This window comes from Gekko japonicus, unplaced genomic scaffold, assembly GCF_001447785.1.
Source record: "Gekko japonicus isolate JY-2015 unplaced genomic scaffold, Gekko_japonicus_V1.1 scaffold853, whole genome shotgun sequence".
Classification (NCBI taxonomy): domain Eukaryota; kingdom Metazoa; phylum Chordata; class Lepidosauria; order Squamata; family Gekkonidae; genus Gekko; species Gekko japonicus.
In genome coordinates, this window is record NW_015164210.1 from 311,595 (window position 1) to 335,228 (window position 23,634).

Below are 23,634 nucleotides of genomic sequence, written 5' to 3' on the forward strand. Positions count from 1 at the left end.
TGCTCTTTTCTGCACTTTTTCCAAAGCTATAATATCCTTTTTAAGGTGTGGTGACCAGAATTGCACACAGTATTCCAGATGAGGTCGCACCATTGATTTATATAGCGGCATTATGATATTGGCTGATCTGTTTACAATACCCTTCCTAATAATCCCCAGCATAGCATTGGCCTTCTTTATTGCAGTCACACACTGTCTCGACATTTTCAGTGAGTTATCTACTACAACTCCAAGATCTCTCTCTTGATCTGTCTCTGCCAGTTCAGACCCCATCAACGTGTATTTATAGTTAGGATTTTTGGCTCCAATGTGCATCACCTTGCACTTGGCCACATTGAACCCCATTTGCCATGTTGACGCCCACTCGCCCATCTTTGACAGATCCCTTTGGAGTGCCTCACAATCCTCACTGGTTTTCACCACCCTGAACAACTTCGTATCATCCGCAAATTTAGCCACTTCACTGCTTACTCCCAACTCCAAATCATTAATGAACAAGTTAAAAAGCAGTGGACCAAGTACTGATCCCTGTGGTACCCCACTGCTTACACCCCTCCACTGGGAGAACTGCCCATTTATACTCACTCTCTGTTTTCTATTAATTAGCCAGTTTTTGATCCATAAAAGGACTTGTCCTTTTATCCCATGATTTTTGAGCTTACTTAGGAGCCTTTGATGAGGAACTTTATCAAAAGCTTTCTGGAAGTCAAGGTAAACAATATCTATTGGATCCCCCTTGTCCACATGTTTGTTCACCCCCTCAAAGAACATTAACAGGTTAGTGAGACAAGATCTTCCCTTACAGAACCCATGTTGAGTCTGCCTCAATAGGTTTTGTTCATCTATGTGCCTACTAATTCTTTCCTTAATAATGGTTTCCACCAATTTACCCGGTATCGACGTCAGACTGACTGGCCTGTAATTTCCCGGATCTCCTCTGGAACCCTTTTTAAAGATGGGAGTGACATTAGCTACCTTCCAGTCCTCAGGAATGGAGGCTGATTTTAAGGAGAGATTACATATTTTTGTCAGGAGATCCACAAGTTCACAATTGAGTTCTTTCAGAACTCTCGGATGTATGCCATCTGGGCCTGGTGATTTATCAGTTTTTAAGTTGTCTATCAGTTTTAGGACCTCCTCTCTCGTCACCTCAATCTGACTCAGGTCTTTCAACACCCCTCCCGAACTCAGCGGCTCTGGAGTGGGCAAGCACCTCTCATCTTCCACAGTGAAGACTGAGGCAAAAAATGCATTTAGCTTCTCAGCCATTTCCCTATCATCCTTCAGTACTCCTTTTACCCCTTGGTCATCCAAGGGCCCCACTGCCTCCCTGGCTGGTTTCCTGCTTCTAATATATTTGAAGCAAGTTTTATTGTTGGTCTTTACATTTTTTGCTATATGCAAACTCTATGTTTTTCCCTTGTATGGTCGTGGCCCCGCCCCCAGCGTGCCCGTCGTCATAACGTCACTTCCTGGTGATGTATGTGCGGCGCGCACGCACTCCGGTATCCACCCGGGTGTCCCCCGCCGCCAAGATAAGTTCTACTTGGCAACCCTATCCCCAAATCTCTAGAAGTTTCCAAACCTGGATCTGGCAACCCTGCCCCCCCATCCCCCACCAGAGGCCGGAAGGGACTTGGTAGCACTAAGGGAAGGCCATTATGTTGAATACATTCCCCATGTAAGGGGAAGGAAACTCCTGCATGTGGTAAACTAGCTCCTCTGGTAAGGGTTACACGACATGATTTTTCTCTGATGTGCTAGCTTGCTCGATTGCAGGGTACTTTCAAACATACAAGCTACTGATCCACCACTGGTACAATACTGGATGTTATTCCTTTTGTCAGGCAGATTGATTTTGCATAACGTGAAGAATGGTTCTCGGTCCTTCTCAGGCTTCAATTTCTTCAATGGATACTTCCATCAGATTATTTGTTATGTGCCAGGAATTATGGGAAACCTGTAGATGACATGTTCATAGGATGGCCCCAGGAGACCAAAGAAAACGACAAAATAGGGTTGATAGCTTGTGATCTGAAAAATACTTTGTGGGTTCTGGTGAGACCCTTGTGGGTTTGACCCATCAAGGGGCAGAACCTAGTAGATCAGAGCCTGTGGCTCATGGAAAGAAACTTTTCGAAAGCCTCCTGGGTTAATATACCCAGTTTATTTAAAACCTTAATAGTCAGAATGCATGGTTTATTCAAAGAAGTACTTTCTGAACCTGAGGCAATAATTACCAAGTGGGCAGGTAAAATACCTGATTGTTGACAACCTTGAGGTGAGGTAATGCCTGCTTTATATAATGTACTTAGGACGACAGCCTTCATAGTAGGCACCCTTGAGCCAAATGAAACTCGTTGTAGTGCTCACAGATTTCGGTGGGGGAGAGTGAGGCTGTAATGTAAACGCATGTCCCTTTGGTTGGATTATGGCTCTTATGCCATGATTTGTTGACCCACCGCTCCGCCGACGTAGGAGTTCGTGGGACAGCCTTGAAGTAGCTTACCTCATTCCTCCAAGGTTGGGGACAGGTTGGCGCTAGGAGAGAGGGTGTCACCTCAACACCCCTTGGTCTGTGGGGTCCCTCAGGGGGCAGTCCTCTCCCCAATGTTGTTTAACATCTACATGCACTTCCTCGCCCAGCTGGTGTGGAGTCTCGGGCTGGATCGTCATCAGTACGCTGATGACACTCAGCTGTATCTGTTGGTGGGCGGCTGGCCAGATGCCGCAACAGCTATTCTGGCTGAGGGCCTAGACGCCGTGGTTGGATGGCTGAAACAGAGCTGGCTGAGACTGAATCCGTCAAAGACGGGGGTTCTGTGGCTGGGAAGGGGAGATTCAGGCCTTGGGTGCCAACTCCCAGCTCTTGATGAGGTGCCTCTAATTCCGGCGTCGACTGTTAAGAGCCTGAATGTGCTTCTGGATGCGTCCTTATGGATGGAGGCTCAGATCACAAATGTTGCCAGACTGGCGTTCCTCCAGCTGCGCCAGGTCAGGCAACTGCCCCCCTTCTTGTCTTGACCTGACCTAGCCACAGTAATCCATGCAGCAGTCAACTCTAGGTTAGACTGCTGTAACTCGCTCTACTCAGGGCTGCCCTTGAGACTGACCTGGAAATTACAGCTGGCCCAGAATGCAGTGGTGTGGGTTCTTACTGGAACCCCATTGATAGCACACATGCAACCGGTGCTTTGCCAGCCGCGCTGGCTCCAGGTTGAACACCAAACAAGGTTTTGGTACTAGCCTTCAAGGCCCTAAACGGTCTGGGACCAACGTATCTACGGGACTGCCTCTCCTGGTTTAGCCCCCGAAGAGCATTACGCTCTGGGGAGAAGAATCTTCTGGTGATCCCTAGCCCGAAAGACACCCGGCTGTCCTCAACCAGAGCCAGGGGGGTTTGGTAGAACTCTCCGCCCAATGACATCTGAGCCCTGCGGGACCTAGTGCAGTTCCGCAGGACCTGTAATACAGAGATGTTCCGTCAGACCTGCTGTCGAGGGCAGCAACGGTTTTTCCATCGAGTCTGGCTCTTTTCTTCCTTCCTCTCCCTACCACGGGGTAAGGGTATAAATTGGTTTAATAGAATCATAGAATGTTAGAGTTGGAAGGGATCTTGCAGGTCATCTAGTCCAACCCCCTGCACTCTGCAGGAGTATACTGAAAGATAGCCCTACATACCTACAACATACCCGAAAGATGGTTGTCCAGCCTCCGCTTGGAAACGTCCCGCGAAAGAGCATCCACCACCTCCCAAGGCAGACTGTTCCACTGCTCAACCACTCTTACAGTTAGGAAGTTTCTCCTGATATTTAGCCGGTAACGACTCCCTTGTAATTTCCACCCATTAGTTTCTTAGTGCCACCAGAAATTGACACTGGAATTGTATTGAATTGTTTTGCTGTGTTTTTGTGTGTGTGTTTGTGTGCCTGTGCCTGGAAGTCTTGACGACCTCTGGCGACCCCTGCTGGGGCATGGAAGATGTTCAGAGAAATGGCCTGATAGCCTGCCTCTGTCTCCTGGCTCTGGTATTCTTTGAAGGTCTCCCATCCAAATACTTGCCGGGTTTGGCCCTGCTTAGCTTCCGAGATCTGACAAAATAGGGCTTGCCTGGGCTATCCAGGTCAGGGTGAATTGTTTTACTGTCCTAATTGTGTTTACTTTGTCTTATAAGTGTGTTTACTAAAATGGGGTTCACCACTCTGAGCCCTGCTTGCAGGGCTTTTATTTATATATCATTTACACACACACACACACATATTGAATGAATGAATAAATAAATAAATAAATATCATGTCGAGGAAGTAATCCTTTATTACATTATAAAATTGTAAAATCAATAAGTGAGATCCAGCACAAATTTCCACTTGTGCTAGAGCTCTTGGCACAAGTGGAAACTGAAGAAAAAGACCACAGTAGCCGCTTGCCCTAGGTCAAACTTTTTGCATTTCTGCTAGGCCAACATATTGTGCAACCAATTTCTAGGTAACATAATACGTAGGGAAGAAAGCACTAGGTATTGTACAAGATCTTGCGCAACTGGAACTGTGCTAACGCCATTATTTTTTGATTGTGCATCACTGAATCCACGCCAATGTAACCTTTTCCAGTAAACATGAAATGCATGATCATACGTGAATTAGAGTGTAGTCCTAACCAGATTTATACTCTTGTAAACCCATTGACTTCAATGGACTTAGAACGGTGTACCCCTGCTGAGGACTGCACCATTAGGCACAAAGTCCTACTGATTTCAGTGGAAAAGGTTCATACCTACCTCAGGGGTCTGTTTAAAGTGCTCGACTCTGGATCGAATAAAACATTTGTTTCAAGGAAGGTATCGTCTGGGACATGTAAAATTTCTCTGAGACATCTTCTGTATTTCTCCCGCCCCCCGCCCCCCACCAAGGTAGCTAAAGCCTTTAAAATGTTGAAAATTAAAAACTTCAGTCTGCAGCCTGAATGTATTTGTCTTTCATTAACACAGGTCAGCAGGAGAACGGTGCCCGGAAAGCATATCTTCATGAAATCTGGAGAAGAGCAAAGAGCGTACATGGACACTTTCAGCAATCATGTCCTAAGGAAGCCGGTCGGTCAGAACCTTTCCAGTGATTGTACTTCACTCGGCCCATGTGGCCCTTCCTCGGTTGGCACTTCTGGTCCTGCAAGCAAGTCAGAAAGAAATATGACCTTTCCGGTTGAGGCGGATGTACAGGAGGAGGACACTAAAGTGCCTGGCAAGGAGCAGTTGTCCTTGCCGTATTTGGGCCTCTATCACAAGCCAACCGTTTTTAGTGACAGACACATTAATTCAGCTGCGGACTCTCCCGGATACCTTTCCCCCCGCCAAAGAGGGGAGGTGTTAGCTTTAGACAAAGCTGGTGTATCCAACTCTCCAGACTTAGAAAGTGACGGTGGGGAGTATTGTTCCATTGTAGACTGTTGTGGAGAGTCTCTTGTTCACCAGACCCTAGGAAGTACGGAAAACAGATCGGCATGGCCTGAAAGTGAACGTCACATTCGGAAGCTTTTGGGGCAAGATGATGCAATCAGTACAGAAACAAAGTCCAGGGCAGTAGATTTTGGTGAACGGGGAAGCGCAACTTTGGAATCCGATTCAGACGTTCAGGGGGAGAAACATCCACACAATTCCATATATAACCGTTTACGCTCCGAAACAGAAACGTTAGCATTTCTGCCGGGTGCTGCGGTAAAAAACAACAGCCCTGTGGATCTGAGCCGGGGAAATGATTGCTGTCCTCTTGACGGGGCATCCGATCAAATCGAAGGCAAGCACACAGAAAATGCAAACGTTTCTGCAGGACAGCCGCTTACCTACCAGGGTGGCCTTCCCCAGGATGAGCCCATCTATGCTGAGAGCACAAAGAGGAAAAAAGTGCAGCTAGGGACCTCCGGCACACATCCGATCAGCAACGTTTCAGCATATAGCCCCTCTAAAGATCAAGCAGACAGCCCCTGGAGGGAAAGGCCGCACCACTTGAGCTCTGACCGGGAGTTCCAAGATTCTGCCACTCAAGTAGCGGCGACCATTACCATTATGGCAGCCCATACGGAAAATGACAACCGGACGATTTTTCTGAGCAGCCCGGACTCTGCCGTCGGGTTCCAGTGGCCATGTGTCAGTCCCACCTCTCACTCAGAAACTGGGAAGACGTCCTCTTTCGTTGAGCACGTCGAAGGGCCTCAGGAGAGCAGTGAAATGAGCATGAAAGAAAATGGCCCTGGTCTTCAGGGGCAGATGGGTAACAAGAATGTGATGGCTGAGGGTCCTGCTATTCCGCCTAAGTTATCCAAAGGGAGCCCACCTAGAAACGAAGGGTCTGTCACGCAACTGGTCACATCTCCCGGAGCTGGGGCCTGTGACAGCAGTGGCCGTGAGGATGTTGACGTGGTGAAAAACGGCACGGACAGCACAATCGTTGGGCCTCCATGCTCCCTTCTTGTGAACAGTATCTCCTTAGAGGATCCAAATAGAGGCCTATCCTCCTCCAGTTCTGAGAGAAGACACAAATACTACAATCTGTCCTGGAGCCGGCAGTGCAGAATAGAGGAGGAAGAGGAAGAAGAGCAGGGACTCTCGAAAAATACTAAGGAGACGGACATGGAGAATGGGGTAGACGGTCCTTCTGGTCACGGAGAGTGGGGGAAAGGGTCCGCCCAAGAGAATAAGACCGGCGGGATGAGCAAATCAGCTTCGTTTGCCTTTGAGTTCCCTAAAGACAAGAACGGCATTGATGACTTCGCGCCACCGCCTCCCCCTCCAAAGAAACAATTCAGGTACCCAAATTAGGGGTTTGAGTGCATGTTGGGTGTCGAGAACGGTAGGGAGATAAAAAGGTTTCCAGATTACCAGTTCAGACAGAGACGTGGCAGTCTCCCCATCCCAGGGGGGAAAAGTGCTTTTTGTTCATGAGGAATAGTCAGATATTTATGAGTCTTTGCTTTATCTGTCTCATGAAATATTCTTTATGCTGAAAGAAATCACAGCCATGGAAGGTGGGGGTGGGGGTTAGTATCCGAGGTGTGCTGATAGCGGGGGGAAATATCACCACCGTTACAGACAGACTCATGAGGCTTATCTGCATGACAGGACTGTTTGTCTGACAGTGTACACAGGCTGAAATAGAGACCCGTAGAGGGTGAGTGGGAACAAGAGGGCCAACCCTGACCCTGCCAGTGCACGGTCCCCGGAATGTGGGCCTCGAGGTCTGTGTGCGTACCCTTTGTACACTCACAGGCCCTGTCCCCGTGAATCTCGGGGAAAGCAGCATTCCCAGTCGCAAGAATGGATCCTACATCCGTGTATTCTGTAGATGCATAGATGCTGTGCTTTCATTCTGGCAGTCAGGGCTACTTTGGGGCAGGAACGCACAGGAACGGAGTTCCGGCTGGCTCCCGAGTTGGCCACACCCAGCAGGAACTCATTAGCATAATAGGCCACACCCAACAGCCGAAACTCATTAGGATTGGCTACATTAGGGGTGTGTGGCCTAACATGCAAATAAGTTCCTGCTACAAAAAAAGCTCTGGGTTTTGACAACAAACAAGATAAACAGAATAAGAAGCAAAAGGTGGGTGTGGCTGGATGACCACATTTCTGGTAACATGGGGGTGCGGCCTAATATGCTAATGTGTTTCTGCTGTTGGGTGTGGCCTATTATGCTAATGAGTTCCTGCTGGGCTTTTTCTACAAAAAATGCCCTGCTGGTGGTTATGCCTAGATAGAGAGGCAGGGCGTCTCTGATCACTCCCCCTCTGCAGCCATTGATTTCAGTGTGCCTTTTGTCATCTGAAGAGGGTGCGCTTAAACCAGCTTAATTGTTACGTACCTCCTGAAGTACACTGGCCGTTGCAATTCTGTGAGGAGTCACTAAAAGCATTTTTTAACATCATGCAGAACGATCGTTCCCGTGAGAGCCAGGGTGTTTATATCATTTTTTTTAAAAAAAAACGATTAGGTTGAGCCCTGCCAATTTTTTCAATCAGCCTCGCCCAGTTCCACTTTATTACAGTCACACTGCCTCACAAGACTTTTGTTCATGAATATCCTGTGATTCCTGGCATTGTTTTTTTGGTGGATGGATCTCCAACGTGGTGACCCTGGATGCCATGGCATCCACCAGCACCTTTCCTAGCACCTGCCAGATGTTTTTAGAAAGTGGGCGAGGCCAGGTGGGTCTTTTGCCCACTAAGGTTTCTGATTGGCTGTGTGGGTTTTTGAAAATGTTGCTTTGGGAGCAGCTGCCACTACAGCACAAGCATCTTCACTGTTTGGCTGAGGGTAAACTGTGGTAACTATTTTGTGGCTAGCTTTGCCTGCCACGGCAGCCATTCTGTAGCAGCCATTTTGTGGCTGTGCCCGCCATGCTATGTCAGAGTTCCAGAGGTACCCAAAGTCTCAAAAAGGTTGGGGAACCCTGATCTAATCCATTATCTTTTAAGGAATTTACATAGAACAGCCATGATCATATAAAAGACATAGGCTGCAGTCCTAAGGACACTTTCCTGGGAGTAAGCCCCGTTGAATAACATGGGCTTCAACTTCTTACCTGCTTATGATTGCTCCCATAACAGTTAAATTCACTTCAGATGTTATTCAGTTAATAGTCAGGTGTTCTTGGAAAACTTAAGCATTTTTTCCATCATCCTGATACATCCTATATTCATAACCATTCCTTCTTGAAATCTTATCAGATACAAACATTTCATTACATTGGCCGTATTACGTCTTTTTTTTTTTTAGATTTCATAAGTGTGAATTGACAGAACTTGTGGCTGCCTCCAGTATATTGTGAGTGATATAATTTAGAAGCAACGGTTCTACCACTTTCAGACCTGTTTAAATTAGGCAGCGTCGGTATAGTCGTATTAATTTCCTTGTGAGAGATTCTTAGAGTCTGCATATGATATAGAGCAAGGTTGTAGAATCCCAGACTTGCCATTTCATCACAGAGGAGGTGAGTTTTATATATTTTTTAAAGATTTCCCCTTAGGAAAAAGCTCTGTGCAGATTGTGAATTAGCACATCCGAGAAGACGTATGCCAAACCTTTCTTCGTTTAATTTGTATACACCACCTTTCCCTAGGTAAGACCAGAGTCGCTAGAAAAGACCGTAATGCTTGGAAAAGTGGAAGGCAGCAGGAACAGAGGAAGACCCAGCATGAGATGGATTGACTCGATGTAGGAAGCCACAAAGGCCCCCTCTGTTTGCAAGACCCCTGAGCAAGGCTGTTCATGATAGGATATTTTGGAAGATCATTAATTTATAGGGTCACTGTAAGTCGGACTGCCTTGGGGGCATTTAACATACACACACAGCTTTCCCTTTCCACTGAAGCTGGCTTGGAATTCCAAATTAAAACCATACACAATACATTAAAACGGGGCTCTTTTTGTAGAAACAGCCCAGCAGGAACTCATTAGCATAATAGGCCACACCCTGACAGCAAAACTCATTAGCATATTAGGCCACACCCTGACAGCACCGCTCATTAGCACATTAGGCCACACCCCCATGTTACCAGAAGTGTGGTCATCCAGCCACACCCACCTTTCCCTTCTTATTCTGTTTACCTTGTTTGTTGTCAAAAGCCAGGGCTTTTTTTGTAGCAGGAACTCCTTTGCATGTTAAGCCACACACCCCTAATGTAGCCAATCCTAATGAGTTTCTGCTATTGGGTGTGGCCTATTATGCTAATGAGTTCCTGCTGGGCATGGCCAACTCAGGAGCCAGCCTGAACTCCGTTCCTGCGCGTTCCTGCCCAAAAATAGCCCTGCATTAAAATCCCAGTAACCTACTGCCCCAGGGAAATGCCTGCATCTTAGACCTCATTAAAATAGCCTTGCAGATTGGCTGCATAGAAAGAGTTATTCAAGTCTTGGTTTGCAAGAAAGAGTATAAACTGCTTTGTCGTTTTGCCCAGTCTAGATGTCATGCAGTTATGTCCAAACCAAATAATCTTCCATTTCCTGGCCCTTACAAAGGGAAGAGGGGGGGATGGCACACAAGCCCAAGGATTTCCCGGGTTGTTTCAAAGCTGGGATGCAGCCATTATGTCCTTCTGTTAGCATTCATAAATGCTCCGGTTTTTAGAATTTGCCTTGTCAGAGGAAGTGGAAGGAAGAGAAATGGCAGGGGTACAGCTTCCAGATCTGTGCAGGAAATCCTAACGGCTGGATTGAAGCCAAGTTGCTGAATCAGACTCAGGAATCTGGTCCCAAAGGAAATGAGTTGCTTGGTCACAGCAAGGAACATTTTCAACAGAGTTTCCTCCCTCTGGATTTAGGGATTCCCGTTTTAGCCTGCCCTGGTGGTCACGGTGGCACTGATAACAGTTTCTGCCACTCAAGACCAATTTCTGGAATTTGTACGGACTGCTACACATAGGCAGTCTTGCTTTAGGTGCAGTGTTCAGCCTTTCCTCCCTGTTTGGCCGAGGCATGGCCACACCCCTTAAGTTAAACCATGTGCATGGGTGAGAGAAAGGGAGCATTGAAAACACCACACACTTTAGTTTGAGCATGGCAGCGTGCAAATGATTGAGATAAAGTTCCTCCGTAGCTTCTGAACTTACGATCGGCCGACTGCCTACATACCTCTGAGCTGGACTGCTGATCCAAGGCCAGGCAGAGTCTGAGCAAGCCGATACGCAGGTGAGGTTTGGATGTAACATTAAGCTTTCTGAAGCTGGCCTTTTGGAATGATTCCGGAGGCTGAGTACTTGTAGAAACGGTTCGCTGGACTGAGTCATCTGGGCAAGCTGGCTCAAAGGAGCAGTGTATTCAGTTCCACAACCTGAAGCAGGATTTTTTTTTTTTTTTTTTTTTTTTAAAGATCCAGTTTGTGAGATTTTCCCTAAGCAAGCTTCACGGATGATTGATGCTGAAAACAGCATTCTCTGGTATACTCAACATAAATATGGGCTGTCCTACAAATTCTTTACAACTTGCATTAATCATCTGCCTATTACTGTAATTTTATTATGGGTGCTTTTTTAAGCACGTTGAAGGAATTCAAGGGCTTTTAAAATTCAAGGGGCATCCTCAGTTATTAACAGAAGAGGCCATCTCAAATAATTTCTTTCCCTGATACTGCAATCCAGAAGATATGTGGTTGCCAGCCTCCAGGTGGTGGCTGGAGATCTCCTGGGATCATGACTGATCTCCAGATGACAGAGATCAATTCCCCTGGAGAAAATGGCTGCTTTGGAAGAAGGCATCTGAGGAAGATACCTGGCTGGGGTTTCGCCCCCTCTTCAAATGCCACCCTACCCAGGCTCCACCCCCAAATCCCCAGGAATTTCTCAACCTGAAGTTGGCAGCCCTATCGGAATGACTCCAACAGGAGTAACGCTTCACATTGGCACACCCTCTTTTCAGTGGTTTGCTTATTTATGTATTTATTTAGAAATCTGGTGTGCTGCCTCTCCACTCAAGGCAAGGCTCACAAAATAAAAACGATCCAATTTAAAAAAAACACACACCATATAATCACAACACACAAAAAAAGCCATAAATAACACAGCATTAAAAAAAAAAAACCATCCAGGTCATTAAAAAAATTAATTTAAAGTGACATCCAGCAATTTAAAGTGATATCCGTAAACCACCATCGGGGCTAGTAGACGGCCACAAACATTTCCCCACATAATCCATACAGCAGGCCTGTGTGATTATTCCCAGATTGCGTGAGGGAGAGTGAGGTAGGCCTGAGGCTCTTTCCTCCTGCTGAGGGCCAAACGACACAGTTGGGTTTTTAAAGAGTCGGGTCTCGGTTCCCCCCAGTCCCCCAGCAGCTTCAGGGAATGGCTTTTAAAAAGTAAAGAGCCCAGACTGGCTAGGAACGCTGCCACAGGGGAGGGAGGAGGAAGGGCTCCTGTCACCCTCCCCCACGCCATTTTCCGGCACTGAAATAGCACTGTGGAGGTGGGGGAGCTTGTTTTCCTATTTTTGGTGGCTTCACGTGCACATTCTGGCACACGTGCAGTCTTCCCCATGTGGAGCAGCAAAAATGGGGAAACGAGTCCTCCCCGGCACTGTTCCCATGTAAGAAAACATCTTGGGGGGAAGGCAGGAGCCTTTCCTCCCCCCACAGTGATGTTTCAAGTCCATTCGGGCTCGCCTTTATTTTTTAAAAAGCTGTTCCCCCACAGCTGCTGTGGTTGGGGGGGGTAGGCCTGGACCCCAACTCTTTCGCAACCCAATCGTGTAGTTTGGTCCTGAGGACTGAAGTCATGTTTGAACTGGGGACTGTGAAGCGCCTGCTTTCCCCCCAGATGTTATACCAGCTCCCAATCAAAGCCAAAATATATCGAAGTAGTCTTCAATATGTGTGTGTAGAGTGCCATCGATTCACAGCCGACTTATGGCGACCCCAGCAAGGGGCTTTCGAGGCCAGTGAGAAGCAGAGGTGATTGGCCATTGCTTTCCTTTGTAGAGTCGTCCTTGGTGGTCTCCCTTCCAAGTACTGACCCTGCTTGGCTTCCAAGATCTGAGGAGATCAGGCTACACCATGGCATACGTTCCCTCCTGCTCTTCAATATACCCATCATTTAACATGAGGAGGAGGAGGAGTCTCAGAGCGGCTTACAAACTCCCCTCCCCTCCCCACAACAGACACCCTGTGAGGTGGGTGGGGCTGAGAGAGCTCTGACACAAACTGCTCTTTTTCAAGGATAGCTGTGCCAGAGCTTGTGACTGACCCAAGGTCACATCAGCAGATGCAAGTGGAGGGGTGGGGAATCAAACCCGATTCTCCCGGATTAGAGTCCTCTCTCCTAATCACTACACCAAACTGGCTCTCCTATTTTTGGTGGGTTCACGTGCACATTCTGGCACACGTGCAGACTTCCCCATGTAGAGCAGCAAAAATGAGGAAACGAGTCCTCCCTGGCACTGTTCCCATGTAAGAAAACAGCTTGGGGGGAAGGCAGGAGCCTTATTTGTTGTTGTTTTTAGTATTTTGTTGAATTTTAAACAAATACAAGCAACAACAATACCATGGCCCTGTTCACACGGTGAATTTGCCATGGGAGAGTCACGAATGCTGAGCGGATTTTCAGGGCGCGATCACACCGCAACATCTGGCAAGCGTAGTGCACCCATGGCGTGCCGCCAAAGCTGCGCAGTTAAAAAGTATCTCAACAAATGTACTAGCAAATGGTTTGCCATCAGTTGCCGACGGAATCGTTCCGTGTGATTGCGCTGGTGCACGGCTTTCCCCCTGCTGTCTTCCTTGATGCGCACATGCTGATAGACGAAACCGTGGTGTGCTGCCGTAGCGTCTGATCGCGTTCTGGTGGGTCTAATTGGGCCGGCGCAAAGAGCCACACCTCCCCCCCGCGTTATCTGGCCCATGTGACCATAAACGGCAAATCTATACAACAACAATACAAACTTCGAATACTAATTATAGCGTACCCTAAACAACAATCTAACAGGTCATGCTTCCAATGCGAATTGCTCAACATAATAATTCATTGAAGGAGGACGTATGGTCGTATAGTTCAAATTCGATTCTTAAAGCGGTCATTAACCTATGTACAAGAAAAGCCTTAGTTGATCAGTATATGGTTCAGACTACTTCTACTGAAATAATTCCTGAAAGGCATCTGACGGGGCCCAGAGTCTCAAGACTGGCCTTTATTATAGCGAACTGGGGTTAGTAGGAGGAGGTGTTTTCCACAGGAGTACAGGCTTGTGTTGTTTACCTATTGTGACTGCCAATATAGCATGGTGGTAATGGAGTTTTCCATATGGCAACTTTCCTGCTCTTCATTTCCACCTGCCAACTGGAAAAGGAGTGATGGGGGGGGGATGCTGGAGTTCTGGCAGTGGGGGAGACCCGTCATCCCTGTAGGAATTCAGCAGTACAGGCTATCAGCCATTACATATGGAAAGGATCTGGCATTCCATTCTCCAGTGGCTACTGTACTGCAAATGTTAACATTTGAGTCATGTTTCATTTCTGTTTGAGACAGATAAAATGAGTGTTTCAGATTGTTTAAGCAGTGAATCAGTGTGTCCCCCCCCCCCAAATATACTCTCTCCAGTGAAAGCAAGAAAACCACATCAGCATTCAGGCAAAAACCAGATGTGTGTGTCAGACAGTCTTTGCTTCGCAAAGATCGCCACTTCATTTCTCTAAATAAAGCCACTTGAAGCTCTCATCTCCTGCTGAGAGGGTTCACCTCCAGAGGCAAGGCCTGTAATTGTTTATTTGGGAGATCAAAGAGTAACTATGGTTAAAGGATATTTTTCTTGGAAAAGAGTAGTGAGGATTGTAGGGAAGAATTATTTAAAAGAATGCTATGTTCTTACATACAAATTCTGTTCTTCCCTGTCATTTCCCTCAGGGCAATCCGCCACAACTCTGTGTTGCCTCTTATTCAGAACCTTCTAATATTATGCTTAGAGCCAGTTTGGTGTCGTGGTTAGGAGCGCAGAGTCTAATCTGGGAGAGCTGGGTTTGATTCCCCACTTCTCCACATGCAGCTGCTGGTGTGACCTTGGGTCAGTTACAAGTGCTTTCAGAGCTGTTCTCTCGAAAGAGCTCTCTCAGTCCCACCAACCCCACAGGGTGTCTGTTGTGGGGAAGGTAAGGGAAAGGGATTGTAAACTGCTCTGAGACTCCTTTGGGTGGTGAAGGGTGGGGTATAAATCCAGTCTCTCCCCCCCCCTCTTCGTTTATTTATTTATTTAATTTATTTATTTTTGGATTTATATCCCGCCCTCCCTAAAGGGCTCCTCTTCTTCATTTTCTTATTTATTTATCTATTCATTGATTCAATTTATACCCTGCAGGCTCAGGGCGGCTTACATAAAATAAATGCATAAATACAGTTGAAATTATCATAAACTCATCTAAAAATAATTCAATTATAAAACAATTCAATATCATAAAGTGCTAGTGGTATCTCTTAATTGCTTAATGATGGCGGTGCCCTACAAATGCATTCAAGATCTAGCTAGATGTTCAGCTCATTGGTCTCTCCCTAATATAATCGGCAGGCACAGGTTGTGGGTGGCAAAACCAAGGGCCAGGGCTCTATATGTTTCAGTTGTTGTTGTTGTTGGTGGTGGTGGTGGCGGCGGCGGCTCCTTAGTTCTTCAGCAAAAACTACGTAAAGGAATTCTCTCTTTGAGCTCATATATCCAGACAGAAGTATTAACATGGACAGAGGCTTAAATTGTGGCTTTCACTGCCAGTGAGCACAGTGGTGGCTGTGAGCATGAATAGCATTAAAAGGAATAAAACAAATTCATGGAGGATAGGTCCATCAACGGGGTGGGGTGGATTCAACTAGCCTCCAAAGATCCCGCCTCCAACTTAAGCAGCTCTTTCTTCGAAAAAAGCATCTCTTAAAGTTGTAGAGAGGCTCCTGAGACGGGAGGAAGGCTTCAGATTTTGTTCAGCGGAGTGATAGGATAAGGGTAGGACCCATCCCACAGTTACTAGCCATGGTGAGTAAAGGGAACCTCCATAGTGAGAGGTAGTCAACCTTTGAATACCATTGTGAGGAGGCAACATCAGGGGAAGGCCTTGGCCTCTAGGTCCCATTTTTCAGCAGTCCAGGGCAACTGGTTGGGTTCAGTGTGAAACAGGGTGCAGGGCTAGATGGACTGCTCATCTGATCCAACGCGGCTCTTCTGAGGATTTCTATGTTTCCTATACTTGCTAAAACGTAGCCCACTTTTCTTTCTATAAATGGTGACACAAGATGGCTTTCAAAGCCAGCAGTGAGACATTAAGATCAAACACAGAACTGAAAAAGCAGCGGTTCCCAACTTTTTTGGTCTAGTGATTAGGGATGCACGTTTGGTATAAACCGAAGTTGAGGAGAGGCACCAGCAGCTATGCTGCAAATTTGGTGCCTCTACCTCAAAACACAGCCCTCCCAGAGCCCCAGATACCCCCGGCTCGATTCTCCATTATAGCCTACGGGGACCATTGACTATAATGGTCCCCAAAGGGTATAATGGAGCCGAAAAAATTTGGCAGCCCTGAATATTTCCTGAATCCCAATACCATATTGATATTGGGCTTTAGGAATATTGGGAAATACCAATATTTTTCAGTATACCTGAACCCGAAAAATACTGATTTTTTTGCTCCTAATGGTTATCTGCAAGCTCAGATTTACTTGGTATAGTGACTCACCCAGGGCTGGCCCAAGTGTTTTTGGCACCCTAGGCAAACTATGCCCTTGGCACCCATCTTGTTCAGCCTTCCATTTTCTCCAGTGGCTAACCAGATGTTTTCGAGAAACCAATCACGCAAAGGGCACAGCTGCCCCACTGTGAACCCTAAGCAAGTGGCATTCTGACATACACAGCCTTTGCATATGGAGGTTACACTCCAGCCTTTGACCACCCTCTCCTTCTCCATCACTCCCTCTAATCCTCCCTAAGATTATTAGAAACAGACTCTAGTAACCATCAAGACACGCTTTACTTGATCAACGTGTACATGCAGTGAAGAAAAAATACCACCTGATGTGTGACATGGAAGGTGCTGTTTCCAGAGTCAGATCTTGGTTTCCAAAATACAAAAGAGAGGGATGGAAAGGGCAGGGGCGGCCATTAGGAAGGGCTGGCCCACGACCCACTTTCAGAGGCTTCCCAACCCACTTTTGGGCCCTGAGCCACACACTAGAAAACACTGTTTTAGGATCCTAATCTCCTACCCAACTTAGTACCCATCAAAGGTCCACCTTATAACACCTGCAGAACTGGATGAATGTAGGGGGCGGTCTTAACAGCAAACCGTTACGTAGCAACTGCTGCTTTAGAGGAGTGAGCACGGGTAATGGCCAAACAAATTATCTAGGTGAGCGTTCCAGAGCATGGGTAGTGGTCATAGAGGGCTCCAGTAGGGAGGAAGGCTGAGGGGAGCCTCTGATGCATCACAGGCTCTGATTGAAAGAGTGCTACTCATGTTTGGAATATGTCGCTAGAGAACAAAGGATCTGTCCATTGTGGTCAGGCCTCCCAGCAAACCTTGTTATTCCTGCTGTTGTGGGGGGTGGGAGGGGGAGCATTCTGGTATCACTTATGGTGAAAAACTGGAAGTGATGTCATGACATGAGGATGCACTAGGATTGGACAAAAACTCTACGGTTTAACCCCGCACCCACCCCCAGTCCACTGTTCCCTCTAAGCTGAGTTAGTGTGAGCTAGCTCACAATTTTTTGGCCTCTGGCTCACACATTTTCATTTTAGCTCAGGAAGGATGGCTCCAGAGCAAACTCATTTATGCAGGAGCCATATCGCTCGCTCACAACTTTAATGCCACTGGCTCACAAAGTAGAATTTTTGCTCACAAGACTCCACAGCTTAGAGGGAGCAGTCCCCCTATCCTGACCTGGGTAGCCCAGGCTAGCCCGATCTCATAAGATCTCAGAAGCTAAGCAGGGTCGTACCTGGCTAGTATTTCGATGGGAGACCACCAAGGAATACCAGAGTCGTAGCAGGGAGGCAGGCAGTGGCAAACTACCTCTGAACGTCTCTTGCCTTGAAAACCCCACAGGGTCAGCTGTGATTCGACAACACTTTCCACCACCACAGCAATCCCCAGACATCATGATGTCACTTCTGTTTTTTGCCAGAAATGATGTCAGCCGGCGCCTCTTGTCACCACCTGTCAAATGTTCCCAGGGCTGCAGATTGGCAACCCTGATCGTGGTACACACCATGATAACCCCTATATTGGATTACTGCAGTGCATCAGGAAGATTCAACTTGCCCAGAATATGTCAGGTAGTTTGTTAATGAGGACTAGTTGTCTACTGTGCATCAACAGCTGTGCGGTGAGAGCTTCACTGATTCTTGTTTGCTTCCACGTACAACTCAGTGTTCAACGTGTTAAAGTTCAATGCTCTTCCTCATCGGTATCCAAATATCTGGAGGATAATCCCCAAGGAGGGGTTTTGTGCTATGTGGGGGTACTGTTTTATATTGTTTAACTAGATATTCAACTACAAGACAACTCATTGCCCTATTCAGTCACCATTTGGGATTATCACTGGAATGTTTTTTGTGTGACAGCCTGTTCAGTTGGAAAGGTCAAGGGTTTCTCCAGCCTCATAATGAACCCAGTGTTGTCCTTTTTCCTGTTAGTAAAGTCAACAGAAACTATGCCCACTTTTGTATTAAAGGTAAAGGTTCCCTTGCTCGAAAGCCAGTCGAGTCCGACTCTAGGGTTGCGGTGCTCATCTCCGTTTCAAAGCCGAAGATCCAGCGCTGTCCGAAGACATTTCCGTGGTCATGTGGCTGGCATGACTAAACACCAAGGCGCACGGAACGCTGTTACCTTCCCAGCAAAGTGGTACCTATTTATCTACTTGCAATTTCTTGCTTTCGAACTGCTAGGTTGGCAGGAGCTGGAACTAGAGACGGGAGCTCACTCCATCATGCGGCACCCGGGTGTCGAACTGCTGAACTACTGACCTTCCACAACTTTTGTATTAGTTGCATATAAATATTTATTTATATACTTCCATTTATACCCTGCCTTTTCCCCAGTCGGGCAATAGCTTGTAACATGGTAATAACATGTAACTTATCAGGGATGCTTTTGGCCGATCTTGCATTGAGCAGATGTTTGGACTAGGTGGCCTCTCTGACCCTTTCCAACTCTATGATTCTGTGGTATAAAAATGGCATAGAATATATTTTTAACTGTGTGAAAGGGCTGTAAAAGCAACAGACAAAACCGGAGACTTTGTCAAAGGACATATAAAAAGTTAAAAGGGTATTTTCAACTAAGCATAAAAATTAAAAGAAATGGGGAAACGCCCTGTACGTGCATCCCTAGAGGCAACCAGTACTTTAGCACTGGGTTCCACACATGTGCCATCAGAACCACCATCTTGCAGTCTCTGTCACGAGCCTGAATTCCATGGACACGTGCGTAAATTCAGTGGGCATTGTATACTGCAATCCTGGAGTCTGAGGTAAAAATGTAATCGTTTTGAATGTCTAAGCTGCTGGGTTGGTGGGAGCGGATGTTGCGAACAAGCCTTCGTTTCTGTTAATGGTCAGTGAGCAAGTAATTTCACAAAATGTAATTTAATTTGTGTTGGGGGGGGGGGGATAAGCCTCCACGTGTTGCCCAGAAATATGCTGCAGGCAACACTTAAAAGGGGAGGAAGAGAGTCTACAGTCATTTGGTTATTTTTAGAAATGAATGTGGTGACCCCTTTGAAAAGGGAACTATAGAAAAGTCATATAAAATCATAATGGTAGATAGTAGGCACTTTTCTTTTGGAGGGGCTTTTCATCTTCCCCTTTCCCATCCCTAACTCCAGGGAACTCCAGTTCTGCTTGCAAACTAAATCGGGAAATTTAAGGTTATTGTCCTGTGTATGTCTTCTGAAAATGAATTGGGAGGTATGTATATCTTTGTGCGTTCTAGCTTTCTGTGACTTCCTGAACAGTTTCTGAGAGTTGGAGCAAAACTAGATAGGTTGTTTACCGTTCCCCCGCCCACCCCCACCAGCGCCACAGGCCCCGTCGCAAACTGGAAGGGTTTGCTGCTACTCTTTATAAAAGCTTAAAATGAAGGACAATTCCATTGCAGATTTCCAGCATCTTATCTGGTTTTGGCAGGAGCAGGCAAGCATGAGAGAATGCCATAGTTGCCAGGTCCCATTGTCGCTCTGGTGGTGGGATTAGGGAGTGGGTGGGGACATTGGTGACATCAAGTATAAACAAGCTCTGGTTTTTGAGCTAAACTCTGTGGTAAAACCACCCTCAAACCATAGAGTTTTGCCTAAAAATCAGTGTTACGCACATCCCCGTCACCGACGTGCCTATGTCAGTTCCAGGTGACATCAGCGCATTGAGCATGATGTTGCTGTTGGGGGTGAGTGAGGGAATTTCCTTCCACTGGCCAGCTGCCCACCAGCGGGCCACAGCCACAAAAGTGGGAGATCCCCCGCCCCCATCTGGGGAATGGTACCCCTAGAATGCCTCCTCTTAAAGTGCCCCCACTTTCAGAGGTGAGTCAGGTGGAGACTAGAGACGGGGCTTTTCCTTTGGTGGCACCGTGCCTCTGAAACACTCTTTGTGGCACCGTGCCTCTGAACCCCTCTTTCCTTTGAGGCTTACCTGGAGCCTATGTTGAGATACCAGGTCAAAACAGATGTCGGCTTCTGGCCTGAAGGCTTGTTTATGGGTAGTTTTTATGCTGCTTATGTTCACTGATTTGTTTTCAGTAATTGTCTTCTTGTTTTACATTGCTATATATTATTTTAATTGTAAGCTGCCTCAAGCAGGACTCTGAAGGGGCAGCATAGAAATACTCTAAATAAACAGGCGGGTATTTTTGTAATGGCCCTGTGATTCTGCCGTTAACAAAGGCAGCCTGGAGGAAGTGAAGTGGAAAGTTTTCCCATTACCTTATTGATACCATTCATATCTAATATACGTAAAACTATCAAACATCAAACACGGGCTACTGCTAGATGGTGCAAAAAGGTCTAATTAAAGTGCAAATGTTTTTAAAGATAGTGCTCATTCAGGAACAAAAAGTGTAATTGTGAGCTCTCTGTGTAAAAGCTTTGCTTAATTTTTGGCCTGACAACGTAGCCACTCTGTGCCTCAGTATTTTCAGATCTGAAACACTGTAAATACATTATTATGACAAAAGTCTTAAAGGCGGGATTTGATATGTTCTCTAGTAGTCATTTGAAACTGTATAAAACTGTACAAATGTACAAATAAGCTCTGATTTGGTAAAGATAACCTTTCCGAAATGGTAAAATGGAGGAAATTCTGAACACACAGACTGGCCATTGACAAATGAAATAAGAGGGCTTAGTGGTCTGTTATTGACTAGATACAGTTAAAGGGTGGTGTTGTTGTTTTTAAGTCTTTGGGGAGAACTGTAGTTAGGGTTGCCAATTCCAGGCTGTGAAATTTCTGGAGATTTGGGGGTGAATCCTGGGGAGGGCAGTGTTTGGGGAGGGGATATGCCTCAGTGGGGTACACTGCCATAGAGTTCGCCCTCGAAGGCAGCCATTTCCACCAAGGAAGTTGGTCTCTATAATCGTAATTCCAGGATATCTCCAGACCCTCACCTGGAGATTGGCAGCCTAACCGGGGCTTTTTTTGTAGAAAAAGCCCAGCAGGAACTCATTAGCATAATAGGCCACACCCAACAGCAGACACTCATTAGCATATTAGGCCACACCTTGACAGCACAGCACATTAGCATATAAGGCCGCACCCCCATGTTACCAGAAGTGTGGTCATCCAGCCACACCCACCTTTTGCTTCTTATTCTGTTTACCTTGTTGTCAAAACCCAGAGCTTTTTTTGTAGCAGGAACTCCTTTGCATGTTAGGCCACACACCCCTAATGTAGCCAATCCTAATGAGTTCCTGCTGTTGGGTGTGGCCTATTATGCTAATGAGTTCCTGCTGGGTGTGGCCAACTCAGGAGCCAGCCGGAACTCCGTTCCTGTGCGTTCCTGCCCAAAAATAGCCCTGGTCCTAACTGTCATGGGAATCTACGCCAGGATACTATTTTCTTCTCTTCTTGAGGGCAAACTTTTGATAACTTTCCATAGGCCAAATTTGGAATATAAGGATGAAAATAAAATGGATTTTTACCACGTGATGCCTAACCCACATCCTGTTCCTACAGCGATTAGTAAGAATTTATACAAAGAGACTTTCTAAAGGTCAGAGACCATAATATAGTTTGGGCTTTTTAAAAAGAAGTGATGCCCAGAGCAAAGACTACCGGTTCTTGGTTTCATCGTCCACAGTGTGGGATGGTGTCCCATTTGAGAACACCGGGAAAGGTTTGACCCCGCCACGCCCACATCTCTGTTTGCTAAATCAGTGACCAGAGCTAATTCACAGCAGTCTCTCCAACTGAATCTATCATTGCTTTGAAATTAGGAAGGCATTTAAGTTGTAATGAATTTCTTTTCTTAAACCTGAGAGTCTCTCAAGTTGTTCAGTTGTTTTTTAATGTATCTTGATGATTTTGCTGTGCATGCTGTATAGTTTTATTTGAGACCCCCTGTCCAAGCATGTCATGTGTGGGAACAAAATGTCTTCATTCTTTTTGGGAAACCCCAAAGCAAAATGTCTTTCTACAGGGAATACTCTCTCATTCACAGCAGAATATTTTTCTTGGATCAGTTTTTGCTCTCTTGGTAAGCAAGGACTCGAAAGGACCATCACCTTATCCACACAAACTGTTTTATCTTTTTTTAAAAAAAGAAAATAATGTTTTGTTCTGCTGGCTTTCGTAAGATGGGGACATGAGCTACATAGTTTTATTTGATACCCCCTGCCCAAGCACTTCATGTGTGGGAACAAAATTTCTTCATTCTTTTTGGGAAACCCCAAAGCAAAATGTCTTTCCACGGCGAATACTCTCTCACCCACAGCAGAATATTTTTCTTGGTCAGTTTTTGCTCTCTTGGTAAACAAGGACTCCCTCCTTTCTGAAAGGACCGTTGCTTTATTCACACAAACTGTTTTATCTTTTTTTATTTTAAAAAAATCATGTTTTGTTCTGCTGGCTTTGGTAAACTGGGGACATGTGCTTTATGTTCTCTGGGAAAATGTAGGAACTTGATTGTGTGGGCTTCCTGGGCTGTGCCAAAGCGCTAGACCTGGCACCCCTTCTCCTTTGGCAAGCCCCGGGCTCTCTTGGCATCCTTGCCGTCTCCCTCTTGCCTGTAAACTGTAAATGAAGCAGGAAGACGGAGCACGCATTCCCCAGTCTGAGTGGGACCAATGGGCTTACTTTCCCTTTGATCCATTTGTGCTGAAAAGGAGGGGAAAGTTATAAATCCAAATTAGGAATCTTGAATAATTTGCACCTGTGTCTCCAAAAAGCTACCAACAGCCCTGCCTGCCCGCGGTCGGCTGAACCTTTTGTCTCGGGCTGAGCAAACAAAATGTGCGTCAGTCTAATTTCTGCTTCTTCGACAAAGCACAGGGGAACCATGTTTCTGTGCCACATTTCAAAGACTGCTACACACAGGAACACAAGGACAGCTCATGGCTTTCTACCAATCTTGATGGGTTTCAGCACACTGATAGGTTACACACTTCTGTGGAATCCAGCCTTTTAGAATAATAGGTTATTTTTCCCCCAAGGTGACGGATACTTCATAGTTCAGGGTGTCGTTTCTTTTAGTGAGTACGACAAAAAGGTTGGGGGCTGCTTTAGTTTCATTGCATTCTCCTGAAGTTATACAGCTGGTAAGAGACTTACCATTTACCCTGTCATAGCAGGCAAACCGCCACCTTCAGCCCCAACGCCCCCACCCTTGAGAAACTGAGGAGCAGGAGAAAAAATGGTCTCCATAGCAAATTTCCCCTTGATTATGAAGACCATTAACAATAGTGGGAATTCCTGGTATATCTCCCAGAAGTGACATCACATCCTGCCCAAATTCCACCTTTCCCAGGCTCCTCCCTGAAGGTGATGCTGGCAACCAGTGTTCCCTCTAAGCTGAGTTAGTGTGAGCTAGCTCACAGTCTTTTAGCTTCCGGCTCACTCATTTTGTGTCTTAGCTCAGGAAGGATGGCTCCAGAGCAAACTAATGTATGCAGTAGCCCCATCGCTCGCTCACAACTTTAATA

The 23,634-nt window shown here is 46.3% G+C and overlaps 1 protein-coding gene across 1 annotated transcript in view; it reads left to right on the forward strand.

Annotated features, from left to right (window-relative positions):
• The window catches only part of LOC107108051 (tyrosine-protein kinase SgK223), a 95,877-nt gene that overhangs the window by 46,239 nt on the left and 26,004 nt on the right, over nucleotides 1-23,634 (forward strand). Inside the window, exon 4 of the mRNA XM_015408435.1 lies at nucleotides 4,988-6,798. Coding sequence (XP_015263921.1) covers nucleotides 4,988-6,798 — 1,811 coding nt within the window. The remainder of the gene's footprint in view (nucleotides 1-4,987; nucleotides 6,799-23,634) is intronic.